General features: G+C 31.4%; 1 protein-coding gene across 1 annotated transcript; it reads left to right on the top strand.

Moving 5' to 3' along the window:
• The first annotated feature begins 5 nt into the window (after positions 1-5).
• LOC113397854 (uncharacterized) lies at positions 6-14,610 on the top strand. The gene is made up of 6 exons (XM_064216610.1): positions 6-186; positions 630-681; positions 2,011-2,136; positions 4,028-4,170; positions 5,533-5,719; positions 14,480-14,610. Exons 1-5 carry the CDS (start codon positions 109-111, stop codon positions 5,707-5,709), a joined length of 576 nt encoding a protein of 191 aa, XP_064072680.1. The 5' UTR covers positions 6-108; the 3' UTR covers positions 5,710-5,719; positions 14,480-14,610.
• The last annotated feature ends 302 nt before the right edge of the window (positions 14,611-14,912 follow it).

The raw sequence follows: 14,912 nt of genomic DNA, 5'->3' as shown, positions 1-14,912 counted from the left end.
TAATTAATATTTATATTATATACATAATATGTATAAGTAGTTACCAATCATTTTCTTCATATTGTTACCTTTCGTTACAACTTGCTTTAAAAAAAAACCTATATAATAATGGATGTTACAACAATTTGCAACGAATCTCTCAAAGAAGGACGTATATATAAAGAAATATTGCCAATATCCTATAAGGTATGTTTTAAATATTATTTGGACAAGTGTTTCATGATTTTCAAATATTGATATCATATTATGTATGTACTTAAAATAATAACGTTCCTTGATTTGTATACGTATTTCAAGATATGATTAAATTAACTGCTTTTTTTAATTTAATTTGTAAAATACAATTATTGATTTTAGAAAAACCAGTTAATAATAGAAATAGTCTTGGTATGACAGATTTAGAGGCGATTCTAAGTGTAAAAGTATCATTAATAATTTATTCACTGTAAAAAGCGTCCGCGCAACAATAATTGAATTAACTCTGCCGGACATTATCGATACGGAGATACAAGCTAATGTGTTTAAACAATGTGTGAGCCATCTGTTCCTCGGGTCTGTTATAATCCTCCTGTAAAATAAATATAACAAAGTATAAAATATAATGAATATTTGTCATTTTTATATTTCAGACCTCTATTCCCAATATTGCTTTAGTTCGAGAGAAATCTAACCTTCATTCCGGTAAGATTACGACTTAATATTTTTTTACTTTCAGTGATGGTTTTAAAAGAGTAATTATAAGCTCTTTTAACAAATGGGCCAATTCAATTTAACATACTCTTTACATTGCCGCTTATTAATAACTACCTAAAAATAAAATAGTCTTAAATATTGTAGACAGTATTTTATAACTGAATTATACGTATAATTGATATTGCATGCTTATTAAATTTATAAGAAATAAAAGAGAAAGGATTAGCACATCTCTGTGTATATTGTTCTGTGCTATACGTTTTTACCCTTCTAAGTTCAACTGTTTGAAGTCATATTTACATATAGTTTAGCAAGCCATTTAATATAGTATTTTTTTACTTTATGTGCATAATCTATTTTTAATACCTATTTTTAAATGGATCGGAATACAATTCAATTTCAACAATCATAAAGTTGGTATAAAAAAATTGCATTTGAACATCAATTATAATTACTCTGTAATATAATTATTATGCGATTTGTTTTTGTGTTAAATAAGCTTTCTTTCAAACAAATTCTATCCACGTACTATTATATTATATATGTAAACTGGGCCAAGGTTTCAATTCCCGTCGTAATCCTGCTTTCCTCTCACAATTTATTATTGATAAATAAAATTTAACGAATTTATATCAGCCGATATACGAATTTAACAAAATACATTATATATATATGATACGTTATTCAAATGGAGTCTTAATTAAAAAATCAAACATTCAAATCACCACATTCACCCAAAGAGAACCGGAAAGAAATTCAGTAGCTTGCGTGATACTTTTTTACTCTACTAATTAAAGAACATACCCCCTTACATAATATCTAATTATTTACAATTAAATGTATTTATCCTGCAATCAATTATAAATAATTATATTAAAAGAAATTCTCTAATCACTTTTGAATCAAGATTTTTCCTTAGATATACAACAAGGACAATAATAATTGCAATAGTAACAATTATTTATTATTCACTCTATATTGCAATTCGAACTTGGAAATAATATAATGGTTATTGTTCTTTGACTTATTTATTTCTACTTGCTTAGGAACGCTTCTTGAAATACACGCATTCATTTATTTCATGACTACAATAATCTTTCGTAATGTTATTCCCTTCTCGTTACACGTAATAAAAATTTAAAATTGACGGACTGACATACTACGCGCAGACTCCACTGGTGGAGCTACAGCACCCTTCAAGTAAATAATCGGTATTCAATTTATTTATAACAAAGAGGAATAAGTATCAAGAGAACAAAAGGTGATTAAAGAAATAAGAACATTTTTTAGCTTTTATAATTACGTGCCTTCTTGCAGATGTTTTATTGGCTGTTAAATTGGATCCTGCAATATTAGAAGCTCAAGTGACTATTGATAACGGTGAAAATGTTGGTTATGAACGAAATTATACTGACAAGATGCAGAATATGAATAAGAAAGACGGTATGTTAATGTTAAACTTAGTGGTAGGCCTTTGTGCAAGCCCGTCCGAGTAGGTGCCACCATTACCACCAACATATTCTACCGCCTAACAGCAATAGATAGTAATATTATGTTCCAATTTGAAGGGTGAGTGAGACAATGTAAGTACAGGCTGTACTTACACTGGCTACAAAGAACGTGGAGATTTCGAAATTTTATGTATAGTTAATATATCTTAATGAACCAATATCTATAATCTGTGCTGACTAATTACCATCAGGGGGTCTTTCACCCGTCTACCTACAGATGTCAAATTAAAAATAAACCTATATTGTAAAAAAATATTGTTTAAAACCTATGATAACTATGGGAATAGAATACCTAGCTATATCCCATTATTAAATCTAGGTAGGCACCACGACTGTCCTAAATCCTACTGATTATAATTCAACTCGTACCAGTAGTGAGGGAAATATAGTAATAAAACAAATTAAGCGCTGTGACTCTAGTCGTAATTTTAGGCTTATTTATTTATAATTTTATTGTTTTATATAGTGAAGTACATACAGATGATAAACTTCCTCTTTTTAAATTGATTAAAGCAAACAGGAGGAGAACGTTATATACATACGTACACAATTTTTTTTTTTCATCCAATCTACATCGAAGCGGCGAAACGAATTGAGCTTTTAGTAGCTTCACAAGAGATATAACTATCTTTTTTTAATTTATATCTTCTTTCTTTGGTGTCCATACCATTTTTCGAGTGTTTGTTTGTTGTCTTTCTTTTTGTTTTATTTTGCTCCGTTCATTGAACTTGATTTTCTTTCTTATGTAATTAATGTTACTCTTATATAATGTATTATCGTTATTTGACGTCATTTTATTGACTCCTCGCGGAGATATCTAGCTTCGATTACCAAAATATTGACATTAAATAAAATCTGAAGATAATAAAGGCACTATTTCTCCTTTTCACGATCCGGTGTGAATATCACCAGAATATGTAATATCGATACCTTTGATTACACAGAGCGTAGGAACAAGATACGACTTTTCAAGAGGAACAAATAAAAAAAATATAAGATGGTTTTAACTTATCACATTTTTAACTAGGAAAGTATGGGAAAAAAATCTGTGTAATAAATCCATATAAAATTCGAATCAAATATCTACTCAATGGTGAGAATAGTGTTGACTTGTTCATGTATTGTCAAGTAACTTGACAAAAAATCAAGTTAAAATATTTATACTTCATAGGAGTGTTTCACTTGCTTATTCATTTTTATCTACTACCTGTTACTCTACTACCTCAGAACTGAGAAGAACCGGCAACAGAAACTCAGTGGAATGTTTTATTTACATTTTTGATGACTCTATATTCTTTTTTAAACAAAGGTCTTCAAACGTATTAACAATGAGCCTTCATGAAATAGATGATAAATAAAACGTATTGTGTACATAAAATCTTTTTGCTAATACTATAACGTGGATGTGACAGAGGGCTTAAATATATTCAAAAGAGCTCTACATCTCTTGTAATTTGATGTTTTAAAATTACACATTGAAACAGAATAAAAATGTGTAATCTTAATAAAATATGTCCAAAATGAAACTCCGTAATGATCACAATCACTTACTTTATCTTTCCCTTGACTTTACATTTTTCTCTTTTTTTCATTTCTTTTGTTTTTCCTTCAACGCTCAAAACCGAACGAATCAAATTACCGTATCCTCCTTCCCCGCACACATTTTGTTGCCATTCACAAAATATAATTACCGGCAGTCAATAATATTTTATTGTTAATAAAAATATAAAAATCAATTGAAAAATAATAATTTAAAACATTAAATAAAAGTCGGCTTACAATTGTCATATGTTTTATTGTTATAATTATTATTTAAATTGCAGAGTCCAAGCATCAATCGGAATTTGAAAAGGCCATGTGCTTGCAACGAGCTGCTCTATTCTCCTTGTCGTCAAACCAATTCAATCTTTTAATGAAATACGCCGACACACTCCGCCAGCAACGGGTTTCATTACAAAAATATTTGGTGAGGATATTTGAAGGTAGAAGAAACATAGTCAGACAATTGTATATATTTAATTGGTGGTAGGGCTTTGTGCAAGTATGTCTGGGTAGGTACTACCCACTTATTAGATATTCTACCGCCAAACAGCAATCCGGTTTGAGTATAACTACAGGCACAAGATACATAATGTCTTAGCTCCCAAGATTGGTAGAGTATTGGCGATGTTGGAAAGGGTTACATATCTTACAGCGCTTAAAGTCAATGGGCGGTGGTGACCACCTTCCATCTTTTACTCGTCTACTTACCTATATAATAAATATATATATACCTAATATCTATATATAAATAGATAAAGACAATAATTAATCCAGCGCTTTTTATGTATTTTTAGCTTTTATAATGTTATTAAAAATGCTGGAAACATAAATAGAGTAAAAAAATATGTTCGACCACATGTACTGATGTACCTATGTTTTCCTTAAATATTATCAATATTAATTATGTTTGAAATTTGACCACTTAACGATACAAGTATTCGCTCAATGGTCATATAAATAGAAGTTGTTATGTTCAACATAGCTCAACCGATGGCCATGACAAGTAGTAAAGTAGTAGGTACATTTAAACACGTAGATTAACTTACCGCAAGTCATATCGGATAATAGTTTACAAACCTTAAAAAGGCATTCCGACGCATGCCGAGCATTTATAGCTAGTATATCATATATATAAAGGTTAATTTTCAAAATTACAAAGTATTTCGTATTTAATATCTAAGTTTTGTCAAATATATTTATTTATTTATTACTATAAGGTGCTTGGTTGTAATGAGTCGGGCAAAAAAAGCTTATGTCCTTCCTTGGATTTCAAGTTTGCTTCATACCAAATTTCATCAAATTTGGTTCATTGGTTTGGCAGTAAAAGAGTGACAGACAGACAGAGAGACAGAGTTACTTTCACATTTATAATGTTAATATAGATTTTGCTCAGTCTCCTCTTTATACAGTTAACAATGTCACGGTTGTATTGTAAAATCAATAACTATCGTTCGCAACTGTTCACCGATGTTGTATCTAAATTCATAGTCTTGAAAATTATGAATACAACAAAAAATTGAGCCTCATTTTTAAAATGGAAATTTCTTTAAATTAACACTATGATACTTAATTTAACGCCTTGCTTATGAGTTTTGGCCTTTATGACCTATCCTGCGTTAGTTCAACCTATATACATATACATAACTTGTATGTTAAAGTATTTTAATGGAAGCGAAAAACCATCACGTCGATACCGAATGAATTAAGTTAAATTTACGTTTAATAGAAGACTTATTAAGAATGCTTGAGATCATTACATTTTTTTTTGTTAAACTTGTTTTTTTAGGAGTGTGGGTTCTGCAAGAATAATGGACAACCAGAAGTCTGGTATACAACCCACGCCTTAAAAGACGGAAAAGGTCGGGTGCGATGTCCCATTTTGCGGGCCTTCTCCTGTCGCCGTTGTGGCGCCACAGGTGACAACGCTCATACTATCAAATATTGTCCACAACGAATAAGATAAAGTATTTCAGGTAAAGGTATTTCATTTATTAGATATATAATTATTAAACTGTAACTTTTTTTTTCAATACGAGACGACGGTAGCGAATCCACATCCTATGCTTATTTTATTTATCGTTGAATTTTATCTATGTGAATCCACATCATGCTTGTACATTTAGCTGTTCTACCTAATTAGATTATTGTACATATCATCTAAACATAATCTTTTTACTATAAATAGGATAATTATTTTAATCTAATGTGATTCGTCCGTGCAGCGTTGCAGACGTCACGTGGAATCCATACTGGTGTAAGCTATAGTACATCTACCCTATCATATCAGAATCGGGAAAATAAAGATTAAAATACCCATACAAAACTTTCTTATGAAAATTAGCCAGTGGTTCAAATATCATATTGTTCTCATAATCTCAATTTTCATATGTTAAATTTGACTTTATAATTGTGCTCGACGATGATGGAACTACCTGTAGGAATCGGATGTAAATCCGCATGTAACATGTATATCTACCAAACCGTATTGGGGAGCTATGGTGATTAACGGCGAATTTAAAATTTTCAATCTATAAAACATGTAATTTCCTTTTAACTTTATTGAATTTAAAATTATTATTGGAATTAAATAAAGTTCACATATATTTGTCTATTGTTATTAAAGTTAGACGTGAGACCGTTAACAGGGGTGATATTTCAAAAGGAACGTAAGAGGGTTGAAGCGGGAATTAAGCTAGAGGTTTCTCTGATTTACCTTCACAAAAAGGAGGTATTTATTTTCACTCAACAATATAAAATAAAAGGAAAAATTCATGTTATTTTTATAATTAAATATAAATTATAAGCAAACAAAACAAAAAACAAAATCCAGCAATCCATTATAGTTAAACAAGAGCCGGACGTAATCTGTAGGGATTATATAAAAAAAAGCATAGCCAGCAGTTATAGAACGTGTCAAATAATTTACCAAAAAATCTATCCTAGGATCTATCCTATGATTTTAATTAAATAGTATAAAAAAATATTTTTAAATTTTTTTTGACAAATCCAATTTTTTCCAAGAAGCCCCTTTTACGTCTCAATTCACCGTCTATACTGTTTCTTTTTTTCCCGCTCATTAGTCACTCCAAAAGTAGCACCAAAATGCTGTTCGATTCAAAATTACCGTTAACATTGAATTTATTTTATATTTAAAAAACAACCCGCGAAAGACTCATATCTACTGACACTAGTAGTGTGGTACGTAGGCGGCCGCGTAAACATTGTAATACCAGTCATTTTATTTGTTATCGTCCGGATAAAAAGAAAAGTCCTGTAATATTAAAAAATGTCCTATAATAGTAAAAAAATATTAAACTATTCTTCTTCTTCAGACGTATTATTCAGTTCATCAGACGCCATGAAGATGGTGAATTTCACAAGTATCTGTGCCAATTTGAATCCAGATTCATTCATCCGTTCCGGCGTGATTGATTAATTTGAACCCGCTACATGAAAATTCATTACATTAAGTACTTAATAGCTTTTTCTATATTAAAAACATTTGCACTAGGACATTGCAAAAGATCGATGAAACGCAAAGACCTTAAAATCGCAAAAGGAGCAAAGAAAATATCATATATATAATCTTTAAATTTACATATTCCAAGCGTTTTGCTAATTATACATTTGCTTTATTATGCACATAAAACAGTACTTGAATAATATATATTTATTTACATTATTTTTAAAAGTATCGATAACAGTTACGCCAACATTCAAAGCGCCATTTATTCACGAATCTACAATTTATACCATAGAATATTACCCAAGATATAATTTCAATTCATTGTCATAATTGTTTATTTGGCTTTACTCTTGCAATGAGTGGTATCTACTGTTAACAGAAGGTATAATTCATTCTTCTTGAAGCAGTTGTTTTAAAATAATTTTGATTATAGTTAGTCCCACTGGACTAATGCTCTCTATTTGAAGGGAAGGTTTCGAACTTATTTCATCATGCAACGTATGGGACTAGTTTCGTCAGGATGTTTACCACCACCGAGTAAGACTGAATTATTATAAGCACAAATTAAGTACATTAAATCGCTTTTAGCTTACCTCGGTATAAAACGAAAACGTCGCGCGTCGGTTAGGATTCACGTGTTTTAACCACTGGACCATCTCGACTCATCGATTTTAATTTATATATACATATTATTTATGTCCTTATTGTAATAAATCATATGAATCAATAAGTTTATTAATAATAACGGCATATGAGTATGTTCCATCGCCCAGCAACATTGTATTAGACATTCCAGAGATTTGCAATGTATATTAATAAAGTATAAGCTCGCTGTACACTTAATTGAAAAAATATTAAATTGGTCTCTTTTCCGTATGTTAAATAACTTTATATGAATTTTACCCACACCAAGTCGTAATGGGCAGGTTAGTAAGTATATATAAAGTGATATTTATATTTCAAAAAAATATATGTAAAATATATATTTAACTATAATCAACCGCGGCTTCTTTTCCTTGGAGCTCAAGCTTGCTTCTTACTAATATTTCATCAAATTGAGTTCAATGGTTTGGCCGTGAAAGAGCAACAAACTGAAGAACTTCCAACCCCGTTTTACCCGTTGAGGGGTAGAATTTCTTAAAATCCATTCTTAGCGGATGTGTACACCCGCTATAAGGAGCCTACCTGCCAAATTTCAAGTTTGTAGGTGTTATAGGTTCTGAGATTTCGTAATGAATCCGTGAGTGGTATTTCACTTTTATATATATAGAACATTATAGAAGTATAGATAGATAACAATTACGATCGGTCAGAAGTCATGACGAGGTAACGAACTTTCGTCTGCTAAGACGAAGATATTTTTGCATTTATAATATTAGTAAGGTCAATTCGGGGAAGACCGTCCGGCGGGTAAGGCCGTATAGTCAGGAATACTACCAATTCTTAATAGCCCTACAGATAGCAGCATGATTTACAAAAATGGTTTACTGTTTTAATATTAAAAAATTAAAATAGATGGCATTAGTTACGATCCAGAGAGAAAAAACTTAATTTTAAATTTAGTCTATCTCACAACGTTCATCGAGAGGACATCGTATTGTTAAAAAAAATATTTTGTGAGTGTTTAAATGTAGTGATATACGGATCTGTGCAAGTAAGTACATTAATGATCTATTTATTTACCTAATTATGATATCAGAATTGAATAAAACTCATATTTTAAGAAATTACTTGTAATGAAACCATTATAACCTTAAAATAGTTTAGAGGCGAAGTCCGTCTAGTCGTTTAGGGCAAAGACCGGCTTACGCCGATCTTCGCCGTTTCCAGATTTTGTAAACATTTTCTGCCTAAGCAATTTTTTTTGTACTAACTAATATCTGTTGTATAATATGAGTGTTTTTATTTGACGTAGGCTTAAGCTGACTTAATGCCTCACCTTATTTGTTTGCAAACGTATATAACTTCACAGAGTGTAAATATCGTAAATATTTTTTTCAGGTAATTTAGATAATACACAATGGGAAAGTATAACAGAAAATCTAACAGAGGATTATACTCTAAGGAGAAATTAAGAGAAGCTGTACAAGAGGTTGAAAGTGGCAGGATGAGTGGCTACAAGGCTTCAAAAATATACCAAATACCTCGTATGACTGTTATGGATCATGTAAATAAAAGAAGAACTAAATCAACAACACTTGGACGAAACACAGCTCTGTCTGCGGAGAATGAATTTAGATTGGCGACAAATCTCCATTTTATGGAGAAATATGGCTTTGGGCTTAGCAGAAAAGAAGTTTTGCAATTAGTTGGAGATTATATCAACAAAAACAATCTGATTACACCATTTAAAAATGGTATACCCGGAAAAGACTGGTTTTTGGCATTTAAAGAACGCCATGGGCTATCCATTAAAAAACCACAAGCAGTTGAATACTCACGAAAAAAAGCTGTAGATCCCTTTATAATATATTCATATTTTGACCTATTAGAGAAGACTATAAATGATTTAAACTTAAAGTACAAACCGTCGTCCATATGGAACGTCGATGAAACGAGCTTCTCTAAGGACCCTGCGAAAACGAAGATAGTTGGTGCTAAAGGCCATGCGGCGACTAGGGTTATCTCAACTGCTGGAAAAGACAACACGACTGTATTACTTGGTGCCAGCGCTTCGGGTGAAAAATTACCACCTCTTATAGTATATAAAGGCAAAAATGTGTGGGACACTTGGACCTCTGCTGAAGCCTATCCAGGTACGTCTTATGCTGCAACAAAAAATGGATGGATGGAGACAGAGGTTTTTGAATCATTTTTTAAAAAAACTTTCTTACCCATTGTCAAAGATAAATGCCCTGTGCTTCTTATATACGATGGACACTCCACACATGTTGGATTGAATATTATTGAAGAGGCCCGTAAGGCAAATATAACAATTTTAAAATTGCCACCACACACCAGTCACGTTTTACAACCTTTAGACATTGCAGTAATGAAACCATTTAAAGATCGGTGGGATGCTTTATTGGTTCAGTGGCAGAGGTTGAACATCGGAAGCGTTATGCCAAAAACTGAGTTTGCGAGATTGATTGGACAAGTATGGGCTGGGATAGATTCTCAGATGCTTCGTAATGGATTTAGAAAAGCGGGTATAAATCCTGTAAATCGCGAAGAAATAAATGAAAATCAGTTTGATAGCTTAAAACTAAAACATTGGAGAGCATATGAAAGTACTCGGGATGTTTCGCATATGGACCAAGATATAAAGAAAAACCCAAAAAGCTTGTTGACATTAACACTAAAATTTTTCAACGATATTGCAATACGTCAGATACCGACTATTTTAGAGAAAACAAATATTTCAATGAATCTTAATATAACATTCGAAGAACTACTACTACAAAAGCTAAAACGTGGTGACAGCTCACCAAAACCACGACGCCGAAAGGTAGCACCAGGTGCTGAAGTAATAACTCACAAGGATGTTTTGCAGAAGAAAAGGGAAGAACAAACAAAATACGAAAAAATAATAATCGATAAGAAGTTAAAAACGGATGCAAGCTCAAAAACCCCAATTACAGATGATGTTATTAATATATCAAATATGTCTAAAAGTAATTGTCAATTGCAACCATTTATAGCAAAAAATCTAAGTGACCTCCCTTTTTGTTTACGGACACCAATTAATATTATTTCGAATGTACAAATAAAAAAACCTGATATTGAAAAAGAGAAAGTCAAAGAAAGAAAACAAAAACATAAGAATGCCAAATTATCAGAGAAAGAAAATAAATATTTCAATAATGTTATTCAACAGTCACATAAAGAATCAATAAATAATAAAAAAAATGTTAAAGACACAATTTTTTCCAACCCCAAACCAGGTCCATCGGGACTCTGTAAAAGCATACGTAAACGACGATCTTCTACGACTACCAGTGTTTCTGGTTCAATCAGCTGCTATAGCGATTCAGACCTAATGGATTTAATATCGAACCATGATGACGAAGAAGTCTCAACATACCGTACTGGGGACGACGTTTTAGTGAGATACTACACTAGACAAAAATGGACATACTACGTGGGGCGCATAGAAAATATTATTAAAACGATGGATGAAAATGAAGAACCATTGTATTCTATAATATTTTATAAAACAATAAAAAAACCTAAGCTAACATTTAAAATGACAAAAAAAATCGATCGTGATGATGTTCCTGCCTTATCTATAGTAAAAAAAGTTGATTTAATACAAAATCTTGAAACATTAACCTATTTTTTTGTAAATTGTGATGAAAATTCGATCTACTTTTGAGTTTTTATAATATCTTTTAAAGTCATAATATTTTTGAGTGTGCTGTTTTTTTTATTTCTATTTAATTACCTACTTAAGAAATAATAAAGATTGATATTGTAGAAAAAATAAAAATATTTGAGTAATAAAATTGTTTTTTAACTCTGAATGATGATGCATACCGGACTTATCCGACAAATACTTTTTTTGACGTAAAAGCCGCCAGGAACCATTTATTTAAAATTTGGCGGGATATTTTAAACTGATATTTAAAAACACACACATAGCCAATATGTACAATCATGTAAACTGTCTGTTTATACATTTTTTTTCCAGTAGCCGGACTTACCCGATGTGACAGAAAAATCCATCACTTGGGGGTTTTTCAAAAGTAATGATTTTTTCATAAACGAATGATTGTTTATTAATTTTTTCAGTTGTGTTTAATTGTCAACTAAATGTTTAATCATCCCGAAGTAAAATTTGTCTCAAATATTGTAAAGGTGGCTTAATATGATCAAAAAATTAAAATTTTAATAAAGTATGCCGGTCATTGCCGAACTGACCTTATATCAATTTTAGGACAAAAATAAAACATGTAAGGTTGGACCATGGGACAGAGGCGACTTGTTACGTACTTAAATCAGATGGTCCATTGTTCGTATTTATAAGATATTAGCTGTTAACCGCGGCTTCGCCCGCGTAGAATATGAATATATTTACAAATTAACTTAAAATGTTACGTTAATGTAATACCTCTTTGTATACCACATTGGTGTGTATTTCAGCCCTTAGGGTAGAATGTCCAGAAACGCTTAAATGCAAATCAACTCATATTTAACTGGTAGCCCAAAAATTAAATTTCGACATTCTACAAAATGACAGACTTCCAGACTAATCTGAATACGAAATGTTAACAACTATTTTGCCCTTTAGGCCTAAAATATCAAGAAACGCTTAAATAAGTATCTACTCATTTTTAATCAGTAGCTCAAAAATAAAGTTTCATGCTTCTAACTTCAAAAATGACGGTCTTCCAAACTATCCTATATACGAAATGTCAAACTCTATTTGTCCCCTTTGGCGTAAAATATCCAGAAACGCTTAAATACGTATCAAATCATTTTTAATTGGTAGCTCAAAAATAAAATTTCATGCTTCTAACTTCAAAATGACGGACTTCCAGACTAACCTGTATAAGAAATGTCAAACTCTATTTCTCCCCTTAGGCGTAAAATATCCAGAAACGCTTAAATACGTATCAACTCATTTTTAATCAGTGGCGCAAAAATAAAGTTTCATGCTTCTAACTTCAAAAATTACAGACTTCCAGACTAACCTGTATACGGAATGTTAACCCTATTTCTCCCCTCAGAGGTAGAATATCAAGAAACGCTTAAATACGTATCTATTCATTTTTAATCAGTAGCCCATAAATAAAGTTTCATGCTTCTAACTTAAAAAATGACGGATTTCCAGACTAACCTATATAAAAAATGTCCTACCCCTATTAAACCCCTTAGAGGTAGAATATCAAAAAACACTTAAATACGTATTTACTCATTTTTAATCAGTATCCCAAAAATAAAGTTTCATGTTTGTTACTTAAAAAATGGCTGACTCCCATAAAAACTTTCAACCCTTATTTTACCCCCTTAATGGTAGATTATCTAGAAACGCTTAAATAAGTATCTACTCCTTTTTAATCAGTATCCCAAAAATAAAGTTTCATGTTTCTAACTTAAAAAAATCCATACGAACGTTCAACCCCTATTTCACCCATTTAGGGGTAGAATATCCAAAATTCCCTCCCGAGTGGGTGTCATGACATGTTATTTTATAAATGTACAGCCTAAAATATAAGTTTTATGCTTCTAGTTCTAAAAATTCTAAACATGACAATACTTTCAACAACTTACAACCTTTCATCCCCCTTTTCAACCCTTTACAGAACTTTTTTTCCAAATAAAAAGCCTGTGTCCTTTCTCAGGCTCTAGACTATTTGTGTACCAAATTTCATTTAAATCGGTCCAGTAGTTTTGGCGTGAAGCGAGACAGACAGACAGACAGACAGACAAAGTTACTTTCGCATTTATAATATTAGTATAGAAGGTTGGATTGTTATTTCAATCGCTAGAGAGCTCCGATAATAACCGCGTCCGATCGCTGCTAAATTCAAAGTGCTACAGGGAGCACCGCGGCCCCCGACGAGCCTATAGCACGCTCCCGCCGCCCCGGCCGGCCGGTACCACCGCAAACGCTATATTCCGCAATTTTTAAATCTGTAATATCTTCGAAAATATTCATTTAAATCATATGCTGTAAAGGGTCATATAGATCAATATTAAATCAACAATGTATTTAAGGTATTTCATTGTATAAGGATTAATGCTGTATAGGTTAAAATCGCTTCGAAAATTAGCCAATATTTGTGGTAAAAAATAAATAACAAAAAAATGTTATTGTGGGTTATCACTTACAGATAGACTAACCTAACCTACCATCGCGGACTTTTTTGTAGACATTTTTGAGGTGTACAATTCTGTAGTACATTATTTTGATCTATCTAGTAGGGTTCAGTCAGCGTTTACAATGTAAGCGCAAAAAAATTATAAATTTACGACATCACATTAGAAACTTTTAAATTTATTAGTGTTACTTAACTATATTGTCTATGTATTATTATATACAAAAACCTTCCTCTCGAATCACTCTATCTATTTAAAAAAACCGAATCAAAATCCGTTGCGTAGTTTTAAAGATTTAAGCGTACAAAGGGACATAGGGACAGAGAAAGCGACTTTGTTTTATACTATGTAAAGATAAAGATAAAGATAAAAAATGTATATATTGTAAAGATTATGTAAATGTTTATTGTTTCCTACTAACCGCAAACACTATACACTAGTTTGTTGTCCTTGTCATAGCAATAATCCATGTCATAGATTACTATTTACTGGTTTCTCATTACAGGTCATACAAACCGAAGCAGGCTGTGCTACGCTTTACATTATGATATTGTGTTACAAATATTTTAAATAAAAATATTTTAATAGCCTAATTTTTACTCTGTAATTCGTTTACCTAATCCTGTTGTATAAAACTATCCAATAAATAAAATAGATTAATCTTAACTTGAGATTATTTAAGAAAGAAAACGAATCAAATGATATCATATTATCAATATCTAAAATACTATCATAAATGTGGTTTTTTTTTACACTTTATGACATATTGTTCGAGTTACAAATAGACATGAGTTGACATTGTAAATAAAACAAAAGCCCATGTACTTTCGCAAACAATAAAAAATGTATTCATTAAACTGCTAGGCGTGTGCTGTCACTGCGATCTTCAAAATATGTCTAGTAGTTCTAGTCTCGTTTCTAAAGCAGCGGAAAAGAGT

Source organism: Vanessa tameamea, chromosome 13 (genome assembly GCF_037043105.1).
Source record: "Vanessa tameamea isolate UH-Manoa-2023 chromosome 13, ilVanTame1 primary haplotype, whole genome shotgun sequence".
Classification (NCBI taxonomy): Eukaryota; Metazoa; Arthropoda; class Insecta; order Lepidoptera; family Nymphalidae; genus Vanessa; species Vanessa tameamea.
Note: the sequence above shows the minus strand (reverse complement) of the source record. Positions and strands in the feature narration are given on the sequence as shown.